Consider the following 13,990-nt stretch of genomic DNA (forward strand, 5'->3'; position numbering starts at 1 on the left):
GGTGTTAGGGCACCAAGTTAGTAGTGGAGTGACGTCACAGCAATAACCGTTCAACGGCTAGAGAGCGACATGTTCACTCCACGACGTGTGGCAGAGTAATGCGTATTCATCGGTCTGCCCTCACCTCTCCTGAAGCGATGAAGGTTCGCTCTAGCCCCGCTATCGATGGTGACACAACGGCAGCCGAGGACTGTTTGCCTAGCGTCTACCCTCTCCGAGACCGCAACGACCACTGCTTGCTCGTATATCGACATCTGTTATCGCATTCAGTTGGGAGGTAATCTTGGCGCATGTAGTTGAGAAGTGGGGTTGGCTATGACGTCTTGACGGGTCCTATCAGAGTGTATTTAAGAAGCGTACGAGTGTTGGCTATGTCAGTTTACATCAAGTGAGTTAGTGAGAACTATTATATAAAATGTATTCCTGTGACTGTGGTAAATCTTTCACTCGTAGTGATAATCTTCGTCGGCATCAGCTCCAGAGTTGCCAAGGAGGGCCTGCAGTGAAACGGGTGAGAGTGGATAATGCAACACCTATGTATACGTGCAATTGTTGTAATGTGACAATTCCTATGAGCCAAGTGAATTCTCACCGAAGAACCATGAGTCATAAAAATAATGCATGTGTTCAATTGTCTGACGGTGTTCAAATTATAACGAATGCATTCAATTGCCGCATTGCTACATACAGGGTGGAGAGTTCGATTGTAACCAGTGACTACATTTCATTTTTCAATAAGATTAGGCAGAAGGTCATTGAATTACTGGAATCAGCCATCAGGATCCATAAAAGCATCAAGGTGAATATGGAAGTTTTTGGGAATTATATTCTTCAGACTGATGATTCGAGGGACACGAAGTCATTTAATTCCCAAAATAAAATAGTGGACCAATCTTCAGATTTGAATGCTGTTTTTGATGGATTCCGTGATGTAATTGTGGCACAAACGACTGAGTTCCAGGATCGTGACTCAGGTATTTATTTTTTAAAAATTTCAATAAGATTGAATAGTAATATTTTTTTTTTTTTATAATTCAGGTTGGACTTGTGAAAAAATATTGTTTCTCGAGGTCAACATTAATAAATACAGTCCACTGGAAGGACGTTCATATGTGAAGCTGCCTCAATGTATTCAATGGAAGAAAGCTGTTGTGAATGTTCGTAATGAAGATCAATATTGTTTTGCTTGGGCTATAACATCAGCATTATATCCTGCAGATAGTCGAGTGTCCGAACTTACGTCATATCCACATTTTTCCACTGTTTTAGATGTCACAGGTATGGATTTTCCGGTTAAAGTTAATAATAAGAGTATCGAAATATTCGAAGATAGGAATGATATTTCAATTAATGTTTACGGTTTAGAGAGTACATTTGAGAAGGGTAAAATGAAGTATGAAGTGATTGGTCCATTGCGATACTCACAGAGAAGACTCCGGAGACATGTCAATTTGTTGTTTATAACTGATGACTCCGGTAATGGTCACTATTGTTGGATCAAAGATCTTTCAAGATTAGTTTCTAATCAACTATCAGCTCATAGACAGAAAAAATATTTTTGTGACGGATGTTTGATATATTTTTCTGATGAGAGATTGCTTTTACGTCATAATATGTATGATTGTAATCACATTAGTACCACAACACCAACTACTAATTTAAAGATCAATAAATATGGTAGAATGGTTGCGGAAAATAAACTAATGTTTGAAAACTTTGAGAGGCAAATGAGGGTGCCATTTGTAGTGTATGCTGATTTTGAATCAGTGCTTAAACCGATTCATGTGAATGAGCCAAATCCTGGAAGTTCATACACGATTAAAACATTCAAACATGCCCCATATTCATTTGCTTATTTGATAAAGTGTTCATATAATGATGATTTGACAAAATTTGTTACATATAGGGGTGTAGATGCAGCTCAGAAATTTGTGAGTAGCATTGAAGATGATTTGAAAGAGATACATGAAAATCATCTCAGAAACCCTAAACCAATGGATACACAAACTGTCGAAGAAGAAGAACAGTTTGTTGCAGCCAGAACTTGTGGTATATGTAATAAAGCATTTACTGATGGTGACGTCAAAGTAAGAGATCATTGTCATGTCACAGGAAAGAAAAGATCACATGCCGCTCACTCGAAATGTAATTTAAATTTCAAAATACCAAACTTCATACCTATCATTTTTCATAATTTAAGTGGTTATGATTGTCATTTATTCATAAAAGAATTGTATAGGAATAAAGAGAAAGTTGATGTTATCCCGCAAACTAAAGAGAAATATATATCTTTCACGAAGCATCTCTTTACACACAGCTATACCGATAAAGATGGTGTGGTTAGGAAGAATTATCTCAAAATGAGATTTATCGATAGTTATAAATTTATGACTAATTCGTTGGAGAAGTTGGGTGCAAACTTGACCTCCGATCAATGTTTGGAGATGCACAAACATTTCCCACAAATTGAGAAATTCAATTTGATGAGACAGAAAGGTGTATTTCCATATAGTTTTGTTGATGACATTGACAAATTGAATTATCCATTACTTCCGACAAAAAATCAGTTTTATGACACACTCAATTGTGAACATATATCGGAAACTGATTATGATAGGGCTAGAAAAGTTTGGAATTTATTCGAGTGTCAGAATTTGGGGGAATACTCTGATTTGTATTTGAAGTCGGATGTATTGCTACTATGTGATATTTTTGAAAACTTCCGCACCACAAGTTTAGAGATATATAACTTAGATCCGGCACAATATTACACTGCACCTGGATTATCATGGGATGCCATGTTGAAGTTCACTAATGTTGAATTGGAATTACTAACTGACATTGATATGATTCACTTTTTTCAAAAAGGTATACGAGGTGGAATTAGTCAATGTAGCGAGAGGAAACATATAGCAAATAATAGATTTTTACCCAATTATAATCCCAACGAACCTTCCACATTCATTACATATTTAGATGCAACAAATCTATACGGTCACAGTATGTCACAACCTCTACCAACAAGTGAATTTACATGGTTGACACCAAATGAAATTCTTAATCTCGATGTGATGGATGTGAGTACTGATAGTCCGTATGGGTATGTATTTGAAGTGGACATTCATTATCCACAAGAGTTGCATGATAAACATTCTGACCTTCCATTTTTAGTCGAAAAAATAATACCACCTCGTACACAATCGAAAATTCCCAAATTAATTCCAAATTTGAATGATAAAAGAAAATATATTGTTCATTATAGGAATCTACAGCAAGCTGTCAAAAATGGATTGATTGTAATGAATACACATAGAGTATTGAAATTCAAACAATCATGCTGGATGAAACCCTATATAGATCTTAATACTGAAATGCGTAATAGGTCTAACAACAAATCTGTTAAAGATTTCTATAAACTAATGAATAATGCGGTGTATGGAAAGACAATGGAGAATGTAGATAATCGAATTGATGTTAGACTCGTTACACATTGGGAAAATATAAAGAAAAATATAGGTGCCAGCACTCTCATAGCCAAACCAAATTTCAAAAATTGTTCAATTTTCACTGATAATTTCGTTGCCATTCAATTGGGTAGAGTGAAGGTTCATTACGATAAACCATTATATTTGGGATTTTCCATATTAGAATTATCTAAAACAGTCATGTATGACTTTTTCTATGGATGCATCAAACAACACTTTGATGAAAATGTCTCTTTACTTTACACAGATACCGACTCGCTCATTCTTAAAGTAAACACAGAAAATTTTTATGAATTCATAAAAACTAACATAAGTAGATTTGATACATCCAATTACAGTATAGTTAACCAATTCAATATTCCAGTAACAAGTTCAGTCTTGGGTAACTTCAAAGATGAATTTCCAAATGATCCAATCATGAGTTTTTATGGTACAGGTGCTAAAGCATATTATGTGAAATCTGTTGATGGTGAATTTAAGAAAGCCAAAGGGGTTAAACGATCTGTAATAAAGAATGAATTGACATGCGAAGATTATCAAAAAATCGTCGAACAAGGTGGTATGATATTCAGAAAGATGAATTCATTTAGAAGCGTGTTACATGATATGTATACTGAATTAAAAAATAAAGTTGCATTATCATATCACGATGATAAACGATTTATCATTCCGAATACTACCCACACTCTTCCTTGGGGTCATAATGATATTGAATTTTATGAAAACGATCCAAATGAGAACATTCGTTGGATAAGTAATATTATTCAACAATCACAATCTCAGGAGACTCCATTGGATCAATTGATTAATTTATTATCTGCCGAGATCAATGATTGAAATATCATTCAATATCTTCAAAACCGGAAAATTCAATATTGATATTTATGTAGCCATTTATAATTAATAATATATGATAGAAGTAATGTGATATTAATGTATTATGTATGTATGTATATGTATTACTGTAATGAATATAAAATGATTAAAATTTTATTTGTATTATTTCTATTTCCCTAATCAATTACTGCAATATATAGTATAATGTAAATGACAGAAATATCAGTTTGAAGAGAATCATCGTAGAGTGCACAATGTCTAAAACAATCGATAAGTTTGGTAGAAAAAGAAAATGGGGTGGTAATGTCATTCGAGGTCCTCCTGGGAATGGTTTTAAATTAACAAAAGATGGTCATTATGACATGCAAAGGAAAATATTGAAAAATACAAGTGAACCAATTGACAAGAGTGATTGTGTAACTGTATCATATCTTGAGGGGGAAATTAATGGAGCAAAGGAAGTTATACTTCTAGCCCTACAAGCTGCAATACAATCCACAATAGGCAATATTGCTCGGGACGCCCGGCAAGCATTTAACGATAAAATTGCAGAGGCTCGGATAACTTTCACTCGTAAATTTGACAAACTTACAAGTGATGTAGACATAAAAATGTCTGACATAACAGCGTCTACAAATAAAAAATTTGATGCTATGTCAAACATAACAGGGACTACAATGAAAAAGTATGATGTACTGGAACAGAGAGTTGAAGTATTGGAGAAAAACCATAAAGAAGTTTTGGAGAGAAACTATAAAGTCAGGCCATCATCATCAGGTGGACTGGGATATCCAGGACTGAACATTAATCCAAATCATAGAATAATACAACCAAAACCAAAACCAACTGATGATGTATTAATGGAACCAACATGGTGAATGTATTCCCTCGTTAGGTTAGGTTAATAGCTACGTTAGGTTAGCTGCATACTTACGTTAGGTTAGGTGTTAGGTTAGTATTCCCTCGTTAGGTTAGGTTAATAGTTACTGTAGGTTAGGTTAGGTTAGGTTAGGTTAGGTTAGGTTAGGTTAGGTTAGGTTAGGTGTTCGGTTGCATAGCGGTAGGTTAGCGTACTAGGTTAGGTTACGTTAATACGTTAATACGTTAGGTTAGGTGTTCGGTTGCATATTATGTTACGAACGCGCGCGCGAAGAGGGCGTAGATGTCTCTCCAGATGTCCCGCCTACCTGGGGCCGGAGGCCCCACCCACCTGGGCGGAGCCCAGGCAGTGGGCGGGGCCCGTTAGGGCCACGCCCCCCCCCCCCCCCCCCCCCCCGTCGCCACCAACTTTTCGGATACCCCGCCCCTTTCCGAAGCCCCGCCCCCTTTCCGAAGCCCCGCCCCTCCCCTCCCCGAAGCCCCGCCCCCCGACTCCCAACATTTGCGCATGTACACCCCTACCCTCATCGCGCATGTGCGCTCCCACCATTTTCCCACCGCTCACGCATCGAAGTCGATACCCTCCGGAGAGCACTCCACAACATTCAGTTCGAGAAGTCATCTCATCGAGAGCAGTCCACTCCACAACAAGGCAGTACGTTCCAACGACCAACTTGATATTTGAGTAAGTAAATTAGGAATGTTATTTTTTATATCAACTAACTTTGTATTATTTCTTCTTTTTCAGAATGGCAACCAATACACAGGAGGTGAATAATGCTGTGGCGTCTATTCTGCCGGTGTCCGCTGACCAGGAGGAGGCAGCATCTTCGAGAGCGGTGACGGTTGACCAGCCAACCACTTCGCGTTCGCGAGTTAGGTGCAGATCTTCTAGCCCTGACTTATTCGAGGAGGAGGAGGAAGTCAGGGCTGTGAAGAAGGTTTGCCAACGACCTGCAGCAAAGGTTGGTCCTATTTCAAAGTACCGAGCTACTTGCAATAGGACTAATCCTTATGCAGGTAGTTTTTCGACCTCTCGTAAGAGGGCCTCCACACCAGCAGCAGCACCAGCAGCAGTGGAAATTCCGAGGAGTCCTTCTCCGGAGTTGGTGATATTGTCGCCGTTGGTGACGCGACTACCACCGCTGCCAGCGACACCGGCGGATCCTGAGGTGTTGGTGCCACAGCCTATCGGAGAGGTTAGTGAAAAGATGAGTGTTTTTCTGCAGAGATGCAAGAAAGCAGAACGAGCTGCCCGATCTAGCGAGGCCGAGTTGGTTACCATGAAGCGACAAATGGCTGAAATGGATAACCGACGGAGGGAACTCCAAAAGGAAATGGCCGAAATAGATCGGAATTATGCATCTCTGCAGGAAAGGTGTAAAGCAAAGACCTCTTCGATAGAGCTGTACAAAAAAGTAGTGACAGTTATGGACACTCTTTTTGTAGATGAAGTGTAAATGTAAGATTAGTTTTAGGTTAGTTAGGAGTATTTAATTATGGTAGTTTTAAGTTTATATTTGTTAAGTTTATATTGAATAAAGGAAAAGGAAGTGAAATAAAGGGTGTACACTGTTTTTTGGTTTGGTACACATTGAACAATGCGATGGTTGGAGCATTTTTCTTCACTTCCTCTTATTATCATTATTATTTTTTTATTTCAATTCCAAGTTCTTCTAGACAAATACCTCACATCAATTTTTGTGTTCTCTAATCACTTGTAAATAATTTCATGTGAAGAAAATTTAAAAAATAAAAAAATAGACATGTTTCATAGTGAAATCGACAAGTATATTTCATTTGTATTTTATCCATTCAAGTATCTCTTTCATTGAATATGTCTTATGTCACTTTGCAATTTACCCCTACTCATTGAATATGTCTTATGTCACACTACAATTTACCCCTACTCAATGTTCCACTCCTCTCCCACTCCCTCTCGAAAGTATAAAAGTAGAAATCATCTGATGAAACATTCAGTTGATCAGCTAGCATCGAGATGGAACCCGATTCAACCTCCGAACCCTATAGCTGCCCGGATCAGGGGTACAACTTCAATTACTGGGATAACAGCCAGGTACAGGTTGTCTCTTCCACCACGGAACCCCACAGTCCGCCATACGAATACCGGGATCACGACATCAGGATGCAAGTTCAGCATGTCACTGGCAGTGACGAAGGACACTTGGATGACTCGGAATATCCAGATCCTGACGGATGGTGGGACCCTGCTTATGATGACATTGTCCCAATGAGTAGCGACGACGACGATGATGACGACGACGACTCTGGTGATGATGCTGATGACGAGCTTGACGTTAGACGTCCTCCACCATCCCCTATCCTCATCGAGGATAGTCCTCCGCCATCCCCAATCCTAATCGATGATGATGTCCTCAATTCCGATGATGACATATAATCATCTACTCGTCCATCATTTCCTTTCCTTTCCTTCCACGGAGTACACACTTTTTGGTTGGTGTACACGAGGCACTGCGAGGCTGGGGCAGTGTCTTCCTCCCTTCCTCTCCCTCTTATTAGTTTTTTTTCCATAATAATCACTAGAATTTCTCCTAATAATCGCTCAGAGTTTCATTCTTGATGTTTTCGAATCTCAAACACTGTTCTACATTTCACCCCCTCCATTTCATTTCTTCCAATATAAATATAGCAACAATCCCAGTTCTATATCATTCTTCCACAATGTCGAGTACAGGACCCATCCAAGTACATGAAATAGATTCAACGTCTGATCATTTGAGTACAACCTTCGCTCAATTTCTGCAGCGAATCTATGATCTTCCTGATGATTTCGCAGAACGAGTGGAACAAGGTATTCAGGACGACATAGATGCTGTTGACGATAATAATGCGGATGATGTGATTAGTATATCATCTGATTCAGCTGATTATGACGACGACGACATCATGAGTATATCATCTGATTCAGATGACTACTATGAGGATGATATCATTAGTATATCATCTGATTCAGATGACGATACCATAATTATTGTTTCTGATGATGAGGAGCGTTAGTCCATATCATTGCATGGATTAATAAAAAAATAACAGCCCTTTTCAGGGCTACAATTAAAGACTGAAACAATAAAAAAAATAGCTCTTTTCAGAGCTACCATTATACTTTCAAACAGAAACAGATTCATACCATTGTTAACATTATGTTAACATTATAATCTCAAACGAAATATATGTATGTGAAAGTATTCATCATTATATGCATATGAATGATTGACAAATGCCAACTTCAACTTTCATTTAAAGTAGTACTCATCATATGCATAGATATTCAATGACTATCAAATTCCAAATTTCGACTTTTCAGTCAAAGTAGTAATTTATTTGTCATATAATGTATAGATATTCAAAGACTAACAAATTTCCAACTTAGACTTTTATTAATCAAAGTATTCATTTGTCACATAATCTATGAATACTAATACAACTAACTACTGTTTGTGTGAATAATGTAGCCCTGAAAAGGGCTGTTGTTTTTTTTTTGACCAGTAGGTCCACGGTTATTGTGCCACAGGTTGGACATTATTACATATAATACATGTAGATACTCGGGTGAAGTTTGTTAGTGGCCTCTCGCAAGCTTCACACCAATTCTGTCCCATTTCCATAATTGAGACAGTGTTGTGGGTGTTGACATGGGCATACCACCCTCCATTATTGTTTCTATGCGAATAAAACCGAAAGCAGCACCAACATAGTTTTTTGTTCTCTCCATCTATTGTGCTGATCAATACGTATGCATCCAATGCACAATACAAATCCAAGGGATCTTCCAGTGTCTCACTGACATTGAGTGTTCGCATACCGATCCTCATAGCACCATCACCTTCAGTTGTGTCAGCTTCTATCCCTTCATCATCTCCTTCTTCATCCATGACCCTCTCAAACTCCATCACGTCATCATCTTCGTCGCTTTGGTTGGCCTCGTTTTCAACTTCGTCTATCTCATCTTCATCGACTCCAACATCTTCTGCTTCAACTATTACTTCCTCTAGCGGAACATTGACATCCTCATCATCTGATTCGTCTATCCAATTGTTTTCATCAACAGCAGCTATTCTATTTAATGCAGCATTTATTTTTGCAGAATTCATCTTGTTGTTGTTTGCTCACAGTTGTAGAGAGTGAATGAATGAACTCTAGGTTTGCAAGTCAACTTATATAGGAGGTGATGCGACTCCCACTTGACTCGTTTAGAGTGGAATAGTAGGAGAAGTTATCCCACTATACTTCCACATGATGTTGATTTGTATAAATAGAGATCGTAGGTATAGGAGAGAGCATTCAGAGTTTCTGTAAGTCATCTCTTTATATTTCTAATCGAATTAGTAAAATGCCGTTTCCAAAAGAGTGGAATGAAAAACCAAAAGTGTGTGTCTACCCAATGATGATTGCAGGGGCTATTGTGTGCTACTTTTGTCAAATAAGTAGACCTAAGGATTCAATCAATCCATGTACTGGTATGTGTAGTGATTGCGTGTTGCGGATTCAACTATCGCCTCCTTCTCATCCACCGAAGCGAACAAAATCGGATTATCGTCAACAACAGTTACAGTGTCTGAAGTGTTCCGAACCTATAATATTTAACAATATAGGTATCTGTAGAAATATTTGTGGTATCTGTGCTGCCGTTCCAACTCCACTGCAACGTTGTTTGCGTTGTGATACATATTCCATGAATTGTTGGAATCATGTATGCAATGCATGTAGAAGTACTTGGGATCTGTGTGAGAAGGTTGGTCAACTCTACCCCAATAGGAGAATCCATTTTTTTCAATGTTGGTGTTTGACGCACGAGCAACAACTATTGAGGAATAGAGTCAAAGAACGTTCCACATCCACAGAGACATATTAACATTTTTCATTTTTTATTATCGTTATTGTCCTCTATTATTAATAAATATATATATATTTTGAATTTATTTGTATTATTTTCTAACATTTAAAAATACATGCATGCAACACAAAGTTTTCCTCTTAAATGACAAAGATTGTTACATGCGTGAATAGTTTAGTGAGAGAGCGCATGTGCCAGTTGATGAAAGAGCGCATGCGCTAGTTTATTTTCTTCTATAAATGGTGAGGTCTCAGTAACATCATCACCTTTCCTATCCACATTCTATTGCTATCACATATCATTCCTCAGACCTTAATAATCATGAGCTCTATGCCGCTATTGATTGCTGAAGATGGTTCACCACTTGTTGATATCGATCAGACTGATTTTGAAAATATTCCAGTATTACATTTATCGAGTCAAGATTCGATAAATGATTTTGATATTAACGACTTCGTTAACTTTGCAGATGTGCCAGAACCAAATGAGCAAATTATTATTGAAAATCCGATCGTTTCGCAATTATCATCACTCAAACACTCTTCATCTACCCTTCCTCTTGGTGTTGATAAGAAATCTAGAACAATCAAGAGGAAGGTTACTAAGGCATCTTCATCGATTGTCACTGACTTTAAAGAAAAGAAAGAATCCAAAAGTGTTGTGCGACAGAAAAAACCCGCAACGAAAAGTGACAGATCGAAGAGGAAGCCAAAAGGTACTCCTAAAGAAATGAAGAGTGATTTGAAAGCTGAACCGCTATCTTCTTTCAGCCCCCTCCATCGGTTTGGGGAAATGAAAAGGAAAGCAAAATGCCGTCTTGTAAAGGCACAGATGACTATTGCTGAACTTGAAAAGAGTGAGCGAGCTATTAATGCTAATAATGAAACTCTTGAAGCATTAGATGCCAAGATTGCATTAGCGAAGGTTGAATTGGCTAGAATGTCTAAAGATGCTGATGAACTCCGTTCAAAAATTGGTAAAGATAAGCAATTCCATCAACGTTCGAGAATGCAAGCTCAGGCTGAGCTTGAGGAGTCGACTAAGCTTTATGAGACAGCATTATCAGTGAGAGATAATTGGCAAAAAGAGTTGGATACTGCATTTCAAAGTGACGGCGATTAGTTTTGGGAATGATAATGTGTTTTCAATATCGTGAGTTGAAAAATATAAGCGGGAATGGAGTATACAATTAATTTGGTTTGGTATACACAGAACATTGCGAATGGCTGGGGCAATGTTTACCGCTGCAATATTTTTCAGTTCACATACTTATAATTGAAATGAAAACAATAATGAACTTTAATATTACTTTATTCATAAAAGTCACTATTATATACATTTAAACCATATTTGATTCATCAATCCAAGAATTTTGTTCGCTAGGAAGGCCTAACCACTTTACATATACTTTATTTTTTCTTCTCTTCAACACCTTCTCAATCAGATATACGTCAGGATTCTCGGTTCGTAATAACTCTTCTTCGTAAAAACATCCTCTAATCGGCTGTTCATTCATATCTTCAAGATTATAAGTCGTTGGGATGGTTTTATTAATTTTAACAATCTTGAATAGCTCCGTGGTAAAATTCGCAGTGTAAGACTTTTCAAAAATATGTTTGTATTTACTTATACGTACAATATCATTTAATTGGAATTTGGGTTTACTTTGTCTTCCTCCAATTCCATTGATACCCTTGAATTTTAATTTTGTTGTTGAATCAACATTGATGGGTGCCATACCTATTGTACGATGAACTTTATTATTATATCTACTAGTTATAATTGGAAGAATATCAAGCCATTTGTGGTGACCTCTCATCGAAAATTCCTTGTAGAGCCATGCCTTTATTGTACGAATCACTCTTTCTGCTATAGCTGCCTTCTTTGTGCTAAATGTTGAATAATGATTGATATTATATTCTCGCATGAGAGATGAGAAGCTTTTATTGAAAAATTCTTTCCCTTGATCGCTTTGTATGTGTTTGGGGGAGTATTTGGCTTCTTTCAGTACATGTTTCATTGCATTAGTTACTGTACTACCTGTTTTATCTTTAACTGCTACAGTCCACAGATATTTGGAGTAACAATCTATCACTACAAGTATATATCGGTATCCTTCATTACTTTTTGCATAAGGTTGCAGTTCAGCTAAATCTATTTGCCATAGATCTGCAAAACCTTTGATGGTGGTTATTCTTCTACGAAAATTACGTCTTGCAGGTTTATGTAATTCATTAACAACTTGTCGTTTGACATCACTTATTTCATTAGTCATTCTATTTCAATATGATTAAAGAGAAAAGGTGATAATGTTACTGCATTGAATGATGATGTGACAGTGATCATTACATGTGAATATGTTAATATATTATACCTTCTTCACGTAATTCTTCAATTATTGAAATTATTTCATTATCATGTCCGGTATGTCCGGCTGACTTTGAAGCTACCAATAGTCGTAGGCGAGCAACTAACTCTTTCGGTGAATTCCAGTACACATAATTCACAGGTTTAGAATTATATATTTTCTCCATTTTCACTCGTTTGAGTGCTCCACCAATTTTACTTCTACTTCTTATTGGATATTGTCGTGAGTCTAATAGAGGTTTGATAACTTCACGAAATTTTTTAGAATTTGTATTTTTAAAACCATTCTTCAGATGATATTGTTTATATGGAGCATTCGTTATTTTCAATATTTTGGAATATACTTGACGAGTTTCTTCATTATCAACATCTTGTGGATTCTTCAAAAAATCATATCATACAATTCTGGACTACCTGCGCATTCATATTTTTTCACTTTATTAGCATCCCAAAATGAAATGTTTCCATCTTTGAAATTTACCACTAGACTTCCCATTTTCAGCTTTTGTGTAATTGGATCCATACGTACGCCAAATGTTCCATCATATGCTGGATTTCTAGATTTTATATTATTCAAATGTTTCATCAAAACATCTTCACCACTTTCATTCATAACAGGTGAGATGTCAGGATCCGAGGAATCGATGTGGGACGATGATGGTGTTTCGAATAGAGTTGTTCTCATATCGTCTTGAAGTGTGCTCGTGTCACTATTCACAGATGATACACTACCAAAAGATTGTTTTCTTCCTATTGGAGTACTCATGGGATAATTTGAAGTAGATTGAACAGTTCCATGATTTGGTGATAACACTGGTGATTTAGAAGTAGCGTTTGATGATAAAACATTCAATGGTTTCATTATGGGCTCATACAATCTTTCAAGTGTCGTACGATTTTCAATATTATCATTCTTGATAGAGTTGAATTTCTGCCTGACAGCTTCTGTTGTCTCTACTAGTTGACGTTTCAAATTTATTTCATTGTTTTTATTTTCAGGATCTTTTTTTGTATTCATAATGCCCTTTTTTTTGAATTAAAGCTTAATTCGTTGGTGAAGTGACCACTACAATATTCAGTGATCGAATAAGTTCCAAAAACAAGATCATGGGTATATAAAACTATCGAATCCTTTGCGATATCTACCTTCATCTATTTTTCTATCCTTATCAATGACTAGAAATCCATATTGGTCCTCCCAGCATTTAACACACATCAATTGGAATTGTTTGAATGTTACATCGGGTGAAACATGATCTGAATAAATGTGATGTAAATTCGTCTCATCTTGTTTGAACATTATAATGAAATTGGTATTGTCACGCACTAACTGTTTGGGTACCCGTGAATATGTCTGTGCTAGATAAAAACAATCAACATCCTTATGACGTCCCATACAGAAATATGATCTAATAATATCTTGCTTTTCACATATTACATCATCGAAAATGAAAACAGAATTAGGCTTAGCGTCGGAGGGTTCCACTATTTCTGCATTATTGCTGAATGTATAAAAACCTAATCCTTTTATAGGTTCCAAAACACT

General features: G+C 37.0%; 2 protein-coding genes across 5 annotated transcripts in view; one reads left to right on the top strand and one right to left on the bottom strand.

Annotated features, from left to right (window-relative positions):
* The window catches only part of trc (Serine/threonine-protein kinase tricornered), a 141,767-nt gene that overhangs the window by 52,277 nt on the left and 75,500 nt on the right, over positions 1-13,990 (bottom strand). The window lies entirely within an intron of this gene.
* On the top strand, positions 4,512-6,661 carry LOC141481084 (uncharacterized). The gene is made up of 2 exons (XM_074172199.1): positions 4,512-5,886; positions 5,950-6,661. Exons 1-2 carry the CDS (start codon positions 5,453-5,455, stop codon positions 6,659-6,661), a joined length of 1,146 nt encoding a protein of 381 aa, XP_074028300.1. The 5' UTR covers positions 4,512-5,452.

The sequence above is a fragment of the Leptinotarsa decemlineata genome, unplaced genomic scaffold (genome assembly GCF_025532065.1).
Source record: "Leptinotarsa decemlineata unplaced genomic scaffold, Ldec_3_MD MMD2_tig00000035_RagTag_RagTag, whole genome shotgun sequence".
NCBI classification, from domain to species: Eukaryota; Metazoa; Arthropoda; class Insecta; order Coleoptera; family Chrysomelidae; genus Leptinotarsa; species Leptinotarsa decemlineata.

What these genes read in the sequence shown, in the direction of transcription:
- LOC141481084 (XM_074172199.1), top strand. Translation starts at nt 5,453, where the DNA reads ATGTTACGAACGCGCGCGCGAAGAGGGCGTAGATGTCTCTCCAGATGT. An exon ending in ACGACCAACTTGATATTTGA is followed by an intron (nt 5,887 to 5,949) that starts GTAAGTAAATTA and finishes CTTCTTTTTCAG; the next exon opens with AATGGCAACCAATACACAGG.